The sequence below is a fragment of the Anolis carolinensis genome, chromosome 2 (assembly GCF_035594765.1).
Source record: "Anolis carolinensis isolate JA03-04 chromosome 2, rAnoCar3.1.pri, whole genome shotgun sequence".
Lineage (NCBI taxonomy): Eukaryota > Metazoa > Chordata > Lepidosauria > Squamata > Dactyloidae > Anolis > Anolis carolinensis.
Window position 1 is genome coordinate 279,560,528 of NC_085842.1, and position 14,697 is coordinate 279,575,224.

Sequence of the window (14,697 nt, forward strand, 5' to 3'; positions counted from 1 at the left end):
GTGGCCTGGGTTATGTTTTTTAGTTTTGTTTAAGAATGTAGTTCTTGTTCTTATCTGTTGTTTTTTTTATAAATGCTATAAATCAGTTGGAAAGAAGGATAGAAATGCTGAAATATATCATCTGTGAGATTAAAAGAATTAGAAGTTTGCAAAAGTATGTTTGGTACCTCATGCTGCCCAACAGTCACAATTTGGCAAATGTTTCTGTTCTGCTCGCATTCCCACTTTTGTCCTCAATGTTACTTCAATTGCTGCAAAATGGTATAAACTGCCAGATTATTCAGGACTCAACTCAGGAGGGAGAAAGAAGAGGAGAAGGGAAAATTTTGCCTTTCCAAGTAGGCTCAGGCAAAACAAAACTGCTGCAGCCTCTTCTAGCTTGTGCACGCTTCCTTATCAACATGTTTTGGCATCTTGACCACACTTTGATGTTTCTTGGCCACAGGTGACCTGGTTTTTACCTGTGAAATGTTGGAGGGTATTGTATCTTTGGCACAGCAATCAGCCACACAAATTCCATTAGCTTCATTCTTACCAGTTTTTATTAAAACAGGCATACATATTCAGGTTAATTAAAAATAGTCTACACAGTGGAATATGGGCATCTAAGTTAATGGGTTTAAATCTGAGCCATCATTTTCACTGTGGGAGTTTCCATGTTTTCTGTCCCATTATTCCCACCCCACTTTTGTTAGTCACCCAACTACTATTCACAGCATTATACTACACATCTGTTTATACTGGTGTGTTTTTAGGGGAAAAACATAAAACAGCAGATATAAAAACATGGAGATTAGATTTTTTTAAAAATAACATAAAAGATGTTCCTAGAGATGAGTGTCAGCTATAGGTATCCGTCTAAGCTCTACAATCTGGGAATTAACCATGGTGCTTCCATCTTGGCTGCCATGGCAAGACTCGGTGTCACTGATATTAAGGCCTGCCCCTGAAAGACAGAAAACAAAATATAATTTAAGAGGGTTAGAAACCAAAATGTTAGCATATCCTGCAGATAGAAAACCAATCCCATTTCTTTTTTTTCTGACATTAGCTTTCATGTTCCCAGTATAATTATTTTACTGTCTGGCCTGGATTTCTTGAACAAAAGGGGAAAAACATGCATTAGAAGCCATTTAAGACCCAAGCATTTTGAATGATAAGGTCAAACTCATCAAAGGTCAGCTAAAGCAATTTTGTGTGTCACTGTCATGCAAAACATTTGCATGATATTCTGTTTCCCTAGCGTTTTGTTGCCTGAGGCACTGAAACAAATCCCACATGAGGCTGAAGCAGCTCTCTCCGTTCTTGGCTGTACAAATAAAAATTAAATAACCATTTGCAACATTTTCATGACATGCTACTATACAGTATTGCTGTCTCAGACTGACTAATGGGAGGGATAGCCTTGTAATATGGTTTTGGCTGATCTTTGATGAGATCAACTAAGCTGCTCCAAAAGAAAATTTCTCCCACCCAAATGTGTTGGATCTTTTAAAAGTAACTGTTAATTGTTGCCTTTAAAACATGTCATCTTTTCCTTACTTTTTCCACATTCCCACCCACTCTGGATTTTTGCAAGCAAGAAATAACACAGAAGGTTATATCTTTAACTGGTAGGATTCTATTTTTTTTAGAGAGATTGCCTTTCTGAAGTGCTAAGACTTGCTGTGATTATTGTGACTGTGGTTATGCACATGCTTGTATACATATGTATATGAATATGCATATATATATGCACAAAGAATTTTGCTGGTGACCTTGAAGTCGCCCACACACACATCAGAAATGAGTTGATAGCAGGATCTCCAACAGATCTCTTCTAAAGTAAACATTTCATCCCATCTGCAGAAGGATTTGGTTGCATAAGCTGTTACAAAGAGGTCTTGGAGGCTGTGGCTTTGTGAAAGTGTTTGGAAACTGTAAGATTCCATTTCCTCCACAAGACTAAAGTTTTTTGGGTGGTTTGAATGAGTGCAAAACAATGAGTGTGATCATATCCTCAACACACACATGGATGCAGAAAGAGATTAAAAATTACACTGCTTCTTGCTCCTCATCCTTCTTACACTGTCAGGACCTCATATCAGCAGAGAAAACATCTGTATGGGGAATAGGACTCAAGGGATAGTGACTAATGTTTGCACAATGCCAGTGGTAGTCCCCATGTAGCATCAGTGGTACCAAAGGGAATTGGGCAAAAGTCTGTACCAGATGAAGGAGTCCTTGGAGTAGCATTATATCAAGATGACATTAAGTTAACCAATACAATGCCCCTAGGAATTTCATCTACAGAGATGGGTAGTAGAGCTTATTAGGCTGCTATCACAAGCATCTTCAGGGGGCCTTGATTTCTGCATGTAAAAAAAAAAAGCCAGACGCAGCAGCCAAGCTTCTTCTTCCCACTTCCCACTTCTTCTACAAGTGGCCCAAACATATTACTGTTGTCTGAGTGAACACACTGTGCTCTGGCCTTAGGAAAAGTAAATAAAGCGTTAAAAAGTTGCCCAACCCTTAGTTGGGCATTTCAAGACCTGAAATTCTTATTTATTCAGAAGTGCATGCAAGCATAATTAAACACAGTCATGAAAAAGGGACTGATGCCAGAAACTGCTTTCCAGTTAAGCCAGTTACAAATGACCAAAGGCTGAAGGGGCTCAATGGAGTGAGCAAAGTCATTTTCATTGACTCTACATGAGTTGTACCAGCAACAAATCTGGCCTACTAAATCTGGATTATACCTATTTACAGGAGGGCTGGTATCATCAGCTGCTCAGTTACCGAATAAATTTTTAAATTGTAATCTAATATAAAACCTAGTGTTATGATTGAGCCTCATGGCTCTGTTACTGGCAGACGTGGGCGTAAGACTCCTCGAGAGTCAGATACTCTCGAGGAGCGAGAAAGAAAGAGACTGCGAGATATCTTTGCAGCACCATCTGACGAAGAGTCTTTTGAGGGGTTTACGGAGAGAATGGAGGAGGGGCTGGTTAGCTCGGAGGAGGATGAGATGGATTGGACTCGGGTGAGGGAGGAATTGGGTGCCACTGGCAATGATGGGATGGAAGATGAATGGGGACCTTCAGGATTAGACCCATGGACAAGCTGGAGGGATGGGACGGGATCCACAGCTGGGGATGCTGTGGGGCGTAGTCAGAGGTGTTCCAGCTCTGATGAGGAAAGTGATGAGGAAACGCCCGGGTTAAGGAGGGCAGCTGATAGTGATGAGGATTTGTAACTGGCATAAAATGAGGCTTGGGAGCAATTGCAAATTGCGTTGGGCAAGGTAATCTGGACGAACGCTTGGGATCTGTGTGGGACGCTTTCCTGAAGACTGGTGTGTTTTCGTGTGCTGATACGTAAGTTGTTTTGGAATTTGGGGTCAGACGGCGGGAGGAATTGTGTGGGCTTTTGTTTGTGCAAACTTGTGCTTAATCTCATTAGCTTTGACCTTCCGTCGTCTTCTTGACAGACGCCATCTCCTGCTTTGGATTTCGGACTGAACTGACCACGGCTTGACTTCCCCCTACTCGGACTTGGTGAAACTACAAACGTCTGCTTCTGGCTTGAACTACGGAAAGGAACTGGGTCTACTCTACTGCTTCAATCCTCGGCTGATCTGTGTGTATTGGAAATCTTGCCTGCTGTGTGGAGGAGTGACTCAAGTTACTCAAAGCACAGTGCTGGCAGCAGAGAGGAATCTGCTGCCAATTAATTGCATTCTTTTGAACACTTTGTTCCCCGGCTTCTGTTTTGTTTATCCCCAGGCTGAAGCAAGCTGTTTTGTTTTTACCCGGATTAAACTCCGGTTTAATCCGGTTTATCTTTTGAACGTTTTTCCTTGCCCCTTTTTGCTTTTAAAGGCTAATACTGCCTGGCCCTTGTATTTTACGGGCATTTTGAGTTCTGTTATCCAATAAACTCTGTTATCTTTGATCTTGTGGCGTTCTGTCTTTGACAGATTGCCCAACGCCATAAAAAAGGTTTATTGCAGTAATAAATCCCATCAGGAAGACGATGGATGAGTTAAGGGCTAAGTTCGATCAATTACAAACGGCCTTTACTGTCAGTCAAACAGCTAATGCTGTTAAAGGACATATTTTGACTCCGGAACGCTTTGACGGAACCAGGTGCAAGTTGCCAACTTTTCTGGCACAAGTTGAGCTTTATTTTTCCCAGCTCAGTGCTCATGCTTACCCTACAGACACTAGCAAGGTGGCATTTATTTTGAGTTTGTTGACTGGTCCTGCAGGACAATGGGCCACTAATTTAATTTTGGGAAATGACCCAGTCAAGGACAATTTGAATAATTTCAAGAAGTTACTAACTGACACTTTTGGGGACCCTCTCCGCACGGAGAATGCTGGGTGGGCTCTGTATCGGTTGAAACAGGGAAAGGGGACTGTTTTGGATTACTTAAATAAGTTTAATTTGTATCGCCACCAGCTGGACTGGGGGGAAAATGCATTCATGCTTTTGTTTACTGCTGGGTTAAGTGATTATCTCCAGGATGAATTAGCACGCTTAGAGCCGGCTGAGAATTGGGATGCCTTAGTAGCTAAGGTGCTGCGTTTGGACGCCAGGTTCGAGTCCCGTAAACACTCGAAAACAATGTGTGCGCCACCTATGCATGTAACCAGGGCACCTGTGGTGATGGGGGAAGAGCCTATGGAGCTTGGGGTCTTTAAAAAGCTGTCTACAGAAGAAAAGAACCGCAGGAGGCAGCTGGGGTTGTGTTTGTACTGCGGGAATACTGGGCATTTTGCCAAAAACTGTAATGTGAAACCTTCCCAGCTTTCGGGAAAAGGCCAGCCCTAGTGCGACGTGAGTCCAACGCATTAGGGCTACTAAAGCAGTCAACTGAGGGGAGGAAGCATGTTTTCGTACCCATTACATTATCTGTTGGGGGGAAGGAACTTGTTTCTACTTTGGCACTGCTGGACTCAGGGGCTACGGTCTCTTACGTGGATATTGAGTTTGCTAGGAAGCATGGCATTCCTAGAGTGCGCAAGGCATGCGACATGTGGGTGGAAGGAGCGGATGGGAGACTGCTGGAGACTGGGGTGGTTAACCATGAGACCTCAGCAGTAATGTGGGAGGTGCAGGGAGTAACGGGAACGTTTGTGTGGGATATTACAAGCTTGCCCAGATACGATGTGATCCTGGGGATGGATTGGCTAGCTGTAGTAAATCCACAAGTAGATTGGGTGACGCGTAAGTTGACCTTAAAGAGGCAGGATTGTTGCACTCTGAACGTTTCTCAATCTGATATGGAGGGAGTGCCTGCTGAGTACGGGGAGTTCTCTGATGTATTTTGTAAAAAAGAAGCGGACAAGTTACCGCCGCACAGGCCGTATGATTGCGCCATTAAGCTAGCGGAAGGTGCGAAATTGCCAGCAGGGAGGCTGTATGCCTTGACTGTACCGGAAAGGCAAGCTTTGCGAGAGTTCCTAGATGAAAATTTAGCCAAGGGGTTTATTCGCCCATCTAGCTCTCCAACTGCGGCACCGGTATTCTTTGTAGCCAAAAAGACTGGGGAACTTAGGTTGGTCTGCGATTATCGGATCCTAAACAAATACACCATTCGGGATAGGTACCCGCTGCCTTTAATCTCGGAACTGTTATCAAGGGTGCAAGGGGCTAAGGTCTTTACCAAGCTTGACCTGCGGGGGGCGTATAACTTAATCCGAATACGGGAAGGTGATGAATGGAAGACGGCATTTAACACGTGCTTCGGATGCCACGAGTTCCGAGTCATGCCTTTCGGACTTTGCAATGCGCCTGCGGTCTTCCAGAGGTTCATGAACGATGTGTTTAGGGACCTAATTGACCAATTTTTAGTGATTTATTTGGATGATATCTTGATTTTTTCTAAGGACGAGAAAGAACATCGTCAACATGTCAAGCAGGTTCTGCACCGTCTGCGGGCTAATGGGCTCTTCGCCAAGGCTTCCAAGTGCGTCTTTCATGTGCCTGAAGTGGAGTTCCTAGGTCATGTAGTGTCAGGTAGGGAACTTAAAATGGACCCACATAAGGTTGACGCCGTCAACTCATGGCAGGAGCTTAAGACTAAGAAGGATGTGCAAAGGTTCTTAGGATTCGCGAATTACTACCGGGAGTTTATTCCGAATTTTGCAAAGCTCACGGTGCCTTTGACGCAGCTCCTGCGTAAGAAACAGCCATTTGTGTGGGGGCGGGAAGCTCACGACGCGTTTTTACAACTAAAGTCTAGCTTTCAATCAGACAACATACTAACACATCCTGATGTTGACAAACCGTTCGTGGTAGAAGCGGACGCTTCTAGCTACGCGTTGGGGGCTGTATTGTCTCAGAAAGATTCCTCAGGGACCTTGCGTCCCTGTGGATTTTACTCGCGGCAACTAACACCATTCGAGCAGAACTATACCATATGGGAGAAGGAGTTGTTGGCGATTAAGGTGGCGTTTGAGGTGTGGCGGCACTGGCTAGAAGGGGCGCGGCACCAAATCGTGGTCAGGTCTGATCACAAGAATTTGGAGCACTTGCAAACAGCAAAAAAGTTAAACCAGCGTCAAATCCGATGGGCTTTGTTTTTCTCCAGGTTTAACTTCAAAGTGCAGTTCGTGGAGGGGAAGGCAAACTTGCGGGCCGACGCCTTGTCCCGCAAGCCGGAGTTTAAGACCAATGAGCAGGTAGTATGTGTGATGACCCATGGGCCTTGTAGTCCTGCTCAGGACATTGTAATTCCTGATGAAGATGAAAACTTGGGTTTTTTACCTTCCCAGTCTGAACTGGATTCCTCTCAGCCAGATCTTTCCCAGGCAGATCTGGGAACCTTGCACCTGCAAGAAAGTTGTCTCCCAGAAGTATGTCAAACAAGCCCAGAGCCTACTTCTCCCGTATTCTTGCGCCGGGAGTTTTGTAAACAACAGAGAAGTTTGGATTCAGCTTCGCGCAGGAGTGCGAGGATTGCAGCTAAGAATGTGGCCAATTAAGACTGCTTCTCGTGAGAATCTTTGGGGAGTCTCACATCTGGTCTCAGAGTTAGCTTTCGGTTCTGATTCCCAGAGAACTGCTTCGGCGGGAAAGCTAGACTCTATTTAGGTGTTTTACCCGCGTAGTAACTTCGCGGAGTCAATTCGTCAGCCTACGGAGCGAGTTGTGTCTGGACAGCGCGCTCCGATTCAAGCCTCGCTCCTGCTCAAGCCTTGCCTAGCTATCCAGCCTTCGCCTTGCTTCCCAGCCTTTGTTTATCTACGGACTTTGCCTTGTTTCCCAGGATCAATCCTTGCCTTGTTCCACGGATTTATCAAGTTATTCCACGGACCTTGTTCTTGTTCTTAGTTACCTTGTTCCACGTTCAAGCCTTGTTTCAAGTATCAAGTTATTTCCTAGCCTCGCTCAAGTTTCATGGACTAAAGGACCTTGTCATCTCCCCTCACTTTGCTTGGCAAAGTGAGTGTTTCGGTTATTGGATTACAACTTTGGACCTTAATATTTCTTATTGGACATTGCTTTTTTGGACTAATTCTGACCTTTCCTGAAAGGTCTAATTCTGGACTATTTTCTACACTTGTTTTTATTAACTTTATATATTCCTACAATAAAGATATTAGATAGATTCTGGCCTCTGTGTATGGTTATTGGTGCTCTGCAGCCTGGGTCGTGACAGTTTGACTCCGCCACCCTAAGCACCAATTAACCTCGGCCAGAATGTCTACCGGAGTCGTACCTGGGCCGAGCGGCCAGCCGATTACCTACACCATCGACAAGGAAGAGGTGGACCGAATCCGTGATAAGCTCAATGCACAGGATGGAGAAATAAGGGGTTTGAAGGAACGCGGTGTTCGTCTTCCGGCCATGGCGTTGCCAACCAAGTTTACTGGAGAAGCTTCTAAGGTTCATGTCTTCCGTCGCCAATGTCAAGCTTATCTGGAGGCCTGTGCTGCCGAGTTTCCCCAAGAAGACATCAAAGTGGCATGGGTTTACAGTCTTCTAGACGGGCCAGCGGCCAGCTGGGCGACGGCACTGTTCGACCAAGCCTCTCCACACCTAAGATCAGCGCAACACTTCTTGGACCACCTCAAGGAGACTTGGGGAATCGAGGACAATTTGGAGGCAGCCGGTCACAAACTCCGTCGCCTTTTCCAAGGAGACAGACCTATGTCTCAGTATATAGCCGAGTTCCGAGTGCTGGCCCACAACACCGGCTGGAACGATGTAGCCCTCAGGGGACAATTCCGGGAGGGTCTCAACATTGAAATGCTGGAAGAAATCTCCAAGGTGGATCCTCCCCAGACCCTCGAGGCACTCATTGATCAATGTTTACGGGCTGAAGTCATGATTGCCAACAGGAAACAGTGGGTTCGAGGCCAGGGCAGTAGAGCCGGGGCAAAACCCCCCGCTCCCGCCAGCGTTCAGCCACGTCCGGTGTGGAGACCCCCACCGCCAACCCCATACCCCAGAGGAGGCGAGGAGGTGCCGATGCAGTTGGGCAATGTGCGTCCCAGACTAGATGCCGCCGAGAAGGCCCGTCGTCAACGCTTAAACCTCTGCTGGTACTGCGGGAACGGGGGCCACTTCGCCAGAGAGTGCCCAGCCAAAGGGAAGCCTGCCGCCCGTCTTGCGGCGGCGTCCTCCACGGAGACGAAGGCGTCTGAGCCGACTGGCACACAGCCGGCGGGGGAAGCCAACGACCGGGTGTAGAGAGGCTCGCCAACCCGGTCAAAAAATCCATCCAAGAGCCGCCAACCGGGGTCCTGTTCCTTCTCGTGGTCACATTATGGTCAGCAAAAAGGGGACCCGTCATGATCCACGCCATGATAGACTCTGGAGCTACCAACAATTTCATCGATAGAGAGTATGCCGACTCTCTGGGATTACAATATCATGATTTCAAGAATGCCCGTGTGGTGCAAGCCATAGACGGCCGTCCCCTCAAGACGGGCCCCGTAAGTCAGTGGTCGGAACCCACCAGGATGTGGATAAGGGAACATATGGAAGAGATTTCCTTCTTTGTTACCGAGGTTCCCCATTTCCCTGTGATTTTGGGAATTCCATGGCTGACTCTCCACGACCCTAACATCTCCTGGTCCAACAGAGAACTGCAGTTTGCTTCACCGTACTGCCAAAACCATTGCCTCGTAGCCAAGGTATGCCATGCCACAGACACCGAGCCCATCATCACCTTGCCAAAGAAGTACTCCGAGTATTGGGATGTATTCAATGAGAAAGAAGCCGAAAAATTACCCCCACATAGACCTTATGACTGTGCCATTGACTTGGTGGAGGGGGCCCCGATCCCGCGAGGGCATCTCTACTCCCTGACTGAACCAGAGCAAGAAGCTCTCAGGGAATTCCTAGAGACAAACCTTCGCAAGGGATTCATCAGACCCTCTCAATCCCCAGCCGCCTCCCCAGTGATGTTTGTGAAGAAGAAGTCAGGGGAACTACGCTTGGTGGTGGACTACAGAGCATTGAACAATATCACCAAGCGGAACAGCTATCCCCTGCCCTTAATCTCGGATCTACTGGATCGGCTTCGAGGAGCCAAGGTTTACACCAAGCTGGATCTTCGGGGGGCTTACAACTTAGTTCGCATCAGGGAAGGGGACGAGTGGAAGACCGCCTTCCAGACCAAATTCGGATTATTTGAGTCCCGAGTTATGAATTTCGGTTTATGCGGAGCCCCCGCAACGTTCCAGCATTTTGTCAATGACATTTTTCAGGACTATCTAGACAGGTTCTTGATAATCTACCTGGACGATTTTTTGGTGTTTTCCAGATCACAATCAGAACATGAGAACCACGTCAAAATGGTGTTACAACGATTGCGGGATCATGGACTTTATGCCAAGCTGGAAAAATGCGCTTTTGATCTACAAGAGGTAGATTTCCTTGGTTACCGCATCTCGCCTCTAGGGCTTTCCATGGATCCAGCCAAAGTTTCAGCAGTATTGGAATGGCGGGCGCCAACTAACAAGAAAGAGGTGCAGCGTTTCTTGGGGTTCGCGAACTACTACCGCAAGTTCATTCCAGATTTTGCCCGCTGGTCCGACCCCATCACTAGCTGCATCCGTGGAAAGCAGCCTTTCCGCTGGACTGATCAAGCAGAGAAAGGGTTCCAGCAACTAAAGAAACTATTCACCTCCCAGCCAATTCTACAGCACCCAAATCCTGGAACCCCTTTTGTGGTGCAAGCGGACGCCTCTGATGTGGCAATTGGGGCTGTACTCTTACAACCGGTGGGAGATCACCTCCACCCCTGTGCCTTTTATTCTCGTCAACTAACCACACCAGAGAGGAATTACACCATTTGGGAAAAAGAACTACTGGCCATAAAGGCAGCCTTTGAAACTTGGAGACATTGGCTAGAAGGGGCCAAATTTCCCATTGAAGTCCACACTGATCATCGTAATCTAGAACATCTAAGAACTGCCCGCAAACTAAATCAGAGGCAGCAACGTTGGGCTTTATTCTTTGAACGTTTCAACTTCCAGATCCATTATGTGACCCCAGCCCAAACCAAGCAAGCAGACGCCCTGTCACGTAAACCGGAATACGCTGCAGGACGCAAGGAGACCTTTGAATCCCAACTGCTACAACCTGAGAACTTTGCCACGCTCACGGTGGGGAACACCAAATCCATTCCCATTGGTTCAACTTCCCCTACTCCAGGACCCATCTGTGCTCAAGAAATCAGGGCTAGTCAGCAAGCAGATGCCTGGGCGCAGGACCAACTTCGCCAAGGTCTGCATTTCCCCTTTTCGCTTAAAGATGGGCTGCTCTGCTATAGAAATCATGTTTATATCCCACCCGGACCGGGCAGGGAAAAAGCGCTTCGTCTGTGTCATGACTGCAAACCAGCAGGACACTTCGGACTATTTAAAACTATGCATTTGATCCTAAGGGATTTTTGGTGGCCCAAGATCCGCAAGGATGTGGAAAAATATGTCAACACCTGCCCAGTATGCCAGCGCTCCAAGATACGAAGGGAGAAGCCCTCAGGGCTTTTACACCCCCTTCCTACCCCATCTCGCCCATGGGAAATAATTTCCGCGGATTTCATCACTGACCTACCACCTTCCTGTGGATTCACCACGATCTTAGTGGTGGTGGACCTATTCACCAAGTTAGCCCATTTCATTCCCTGCGAAGGCCTCCCCACGGCCAAGGAAACTGCGGATCTATTTCTTCAACATGTTTTCAGACTACATGGATTGCCCAAGAGTTTAGTCACAGACCGTGGATCTCAATTCACCTCTCGTTTTTGGAAGGCACTACAAAAACTATTGGGCATAGACTCTCGCTTATCTTCAGCTCATCATCCCCAAACAGATGGGCAAACGGAGCGCACCAATGCCACTTTGGAGCAGTATCTTCGCTGTTATGTAAACTATCAACAGGACAATTGGGCTTCTCTGTTACCACTGTCTGAGTTTGCCTACAACAATGGAGTTCAAGCTTCTACAAAAGAAACGCCGTTCTTTGCAAACTACGGCTTCCATCCACGTTTCTTCCCCCCTGTCATTGAAACTTCAGAGGTTCCCGCAGCAGAGGATTGGCTGCAGGAACTCACAGCGGTGCAACAACTTTTGCTCCAGCAACTGGACCAAGCCAAGGAGGACTATAAACGCCATGCTGACAAACATCGCCAGCCGGGCCCCGAAATCAAGGTAGGAGATCGGGTTTTCCTGTCCACTCGCTTTCTGCCCTCCCACCGCCCTTGCCGGAAGTTAGATGCCCGTTTCATTGGTCCCTATCCAGTGGTGGCGCAATTAAACCCCGTGACTTTCAAACTCCAACTTCCGCGTTCAATGCGCATTCACCCAGTGTTTCACCGTTCCCTGCTCCTTCCGGCGGATGGTGTGCGACCTGATACAGACCAACCGGCCCCCCCTCCTGTTTTGATGAATGGGGAGGAGGAGTTCGAGGTTGAGGACATTTTGGATTCTCGCTTTCACCGCCGCCGCCTACAATATCTCATTGACTGGGTGGGTTTTGGCCCTGAGGAACGCTCTTGGGAAGACGCCTCCACAGTCCATGCTCCTGATCTAACCCGTCGCTTTCATCAGACCTATCCCACCAAACCACGACCTCGCGCCTCGGGGAGAGGGCCCCAGTTTGGGAGGGGCCTTGAGGAGGGGGATAGTGTGATGACCCATGGGCCTTGTAGTCCTGCTCAGGACATTGTAATTCCTGATGAAGATGAAAACTTGGGTTTTTTACCTTCCCAGTCTGAACTGGATTCCTCTCAGCCAGATCTTTCCCAGGCAGATCTGGGAACCTTGCACCTGCAAGAAAGTTGTCTCCCAGAAGTATGTCAAACAAGCCCAGAGCCTACTTCTCCCGTATTCTTGCGCCGGGAGTTTTGTAAACAACAGAGAAGTTTGGATTCAGCTTCGCGCAGGAGTGCGAGGATTGCAGCTAAGAATGTGGCCAATTAAGACTGCTTCTCGTGAGAATCTTTGGGGAGTCTCACATCTGGTCTCAGAGTTAGCTTTCGGTTCTGATTCCCAGAGAACTGCTTCGGCGGGAAAGCTAGACTCTATTTAGGTGTTTTACCCGCGTAGTAACTTCGCGGAGTCAATTCGTCAGCCTACGGAGCGAGTTGTGTCTGGACAGCGCGCTCCGATTCAAGCCTCGCTCCTGCTCAAGCCTTGCCTAGCTATCCAGCCTTCGCCTTGCTTCCCAGCCTTTGTTTATCTACGGACTTTGCCTTGTTTCCCAGGATCAATCCTTGCCTTGTTCCACGGATTTATCAAGTTATTCCACGGACCTTGTTCTTGTTCTTAGTTACCTTGTTCCACGTTCAAGCCTTGTTTCAAGTATCAAGTTATTTCCTAGCCTCGCTCAAGTTTCATGGACTAAAGGACCTTGTCATCTCCCCTCACTTTGCTTGGCAAAGTGAGTGTTTCGGTTATTGGATTACAACTTTGGACCTTAATATTTCTTATTGGACATTGCTTTTTTGGACTAATTCTGACCTTTCCTGAAAGGTCTAATTCTGGACTATTTTCTACACTTGTTTTTATTAACTTTATATATTCCTACAATAAAGATATTAGATAGATTCTGGCCTCTGTGTATGGTTATTGGTGCTCTGCAGCCTGGGTCGTGACAGTATGTCAGACCATCTTGCCTACTGCCTCTCTATGTGTTGTAGATAATGAGCTCGGGTTACATGACCAGATCCTTGAGGCTCAGAGGGACGATGTGTGGACTCAGGAGCAACTTATGCTGTTATCAGCAGGTAACCGTACAATACTGCCTCATCTACAAGATCAAGACGGAGTATTGGTACGCAGGGGGCAGGTCTATGTACCAGTGGGGGCCCTCAGGTTGGAGGTGATTAGAGCCCACCATGACGAACCCATGGCTGGGCACTTTGGCAGGTTCAAGACCGTGCAGCTTATCACCAGGAGTTACTGGTGGCCAAAGATGCGGCAAGACATTCTGCGCTTTTGTGACAGCTGCGCTGTTTGCCAGCAGAGTAAGACGCCTGTTGGGCGCCCTAGAGGTTTGTTGTCGTCTCTACCTGTTCCTGAGAGGCCATGGCAAATCATTTCCATGGATTTTATTTCGGATTTGCCTAAGTCTGGGGGTTATACTTGTATTTGGGTGGTGGTGGATTTATTTAGCAAACTGGCTCATTTTATTCCTTGTTCAACCATTCCGGCGGCCCCTACGTTGGCCTTACTGTTTACTAAGCACATCTATCGTTTGCACGGAGCTCCCGAGGTGATTATTTCAGATAGGGCTCCGCAATTTGTGTCACGCTTTTGGAAACACTTCCATGAGTGCTTAGGTACTAAGTTAAACGTTTCTTCTGCGTTTCATCCGCAAACGGATGGTCAGTCGGAACGGGTTAATGGGCTCTTAGAGCAATATTTACGTTGTTTTTGTTTAGATCAACCCACTGCTTGGGTGAAGTGGCTACCGGTGGCGGAGTTCGCTTACAACAATGCGGTGCACTCGTCTAGTCAGCATACGCCATTTGAGCTAACGTATGGTTTTCACCCACGGGGAGGTGTGGCGCCGTCGACCAATGTGGTCTCTTCTGACCCTGTGTACCGCTCTTCGGAAATGGCTGCGTTGCATGATGTTGCCCGTCGCTTACTGTTGGAAGCTAAGGCAACGCAAAAGACTCAGGCCGATCGCCGCAGGCAGGCAGGGGAGGAGTTGGAAGAAGGGGATTTGGTGTGGTTGTCTTCCAAACATATTAAACAGGCTGGGGGAAAGTTTGCGCCTCGGTATTTGGGTCCCTTTCCTATCGTTAAAAAGATTTCTTCCGTTGCGTTTCGTTTGCGTTTACCGTCTAGTTTAAAGGTCCATCCAGTTTTCCATCGTTCACTGTTAAAATTAGATACCTCCAGTCGTCGTGGTGCTATAGCGGAGGGTATCACTGCCACCTCTCCGCCTTCGGGGGAGGAGGCCTTTGTGAGAGGGGATAGTGTTATGATTGAGCCTCATGGCTCTGTTACTGGCAGACGTGGGCATAAGACTCCTCGAGAGTCAGATACTCTCGAGGAGCGAGAAAGAAAGAGACTGCGAGATATCTTTGCAGCACCATCTGACGAAGAGTCTTTTGAGGGGTTTACGGAGAGAATGGAGGAGGGGCTGGTTAGCTCGGAGGAGGATGAGATGGATTGGACTCGGGTGAGGGAGGAATTGGGTGCCACTGGCAATGATGGGATGGAAGATGAATGGGGACCTTCAGGA

At 47.6% G+C, this 14,697-nt stretch overlaps 1 protein-coding gene across 1 annotated transcript in view; it reads right to left on the reverse strand.

The window, feature by feature from the left end:
• Positions 1–524: 524 nt before the first annotated feature.
• Positions 525–14,697, reverse strand: part of adgrv1 (adhesion G protein-coupled receptor V1) — a 328,646-nt gene continuing 314,473 nt past the window's right edge. The window contains exon 90 of the mRNA XM_008103035.3: positions 525–946. Coding sequence (XP_008101242.2) covers positions 828–946 — 119 coding nt within the window. The 3' untranslated portion in view covers positions 525–827. The remainder of the gene's footprint in view (positions 947–14,697) is intronic.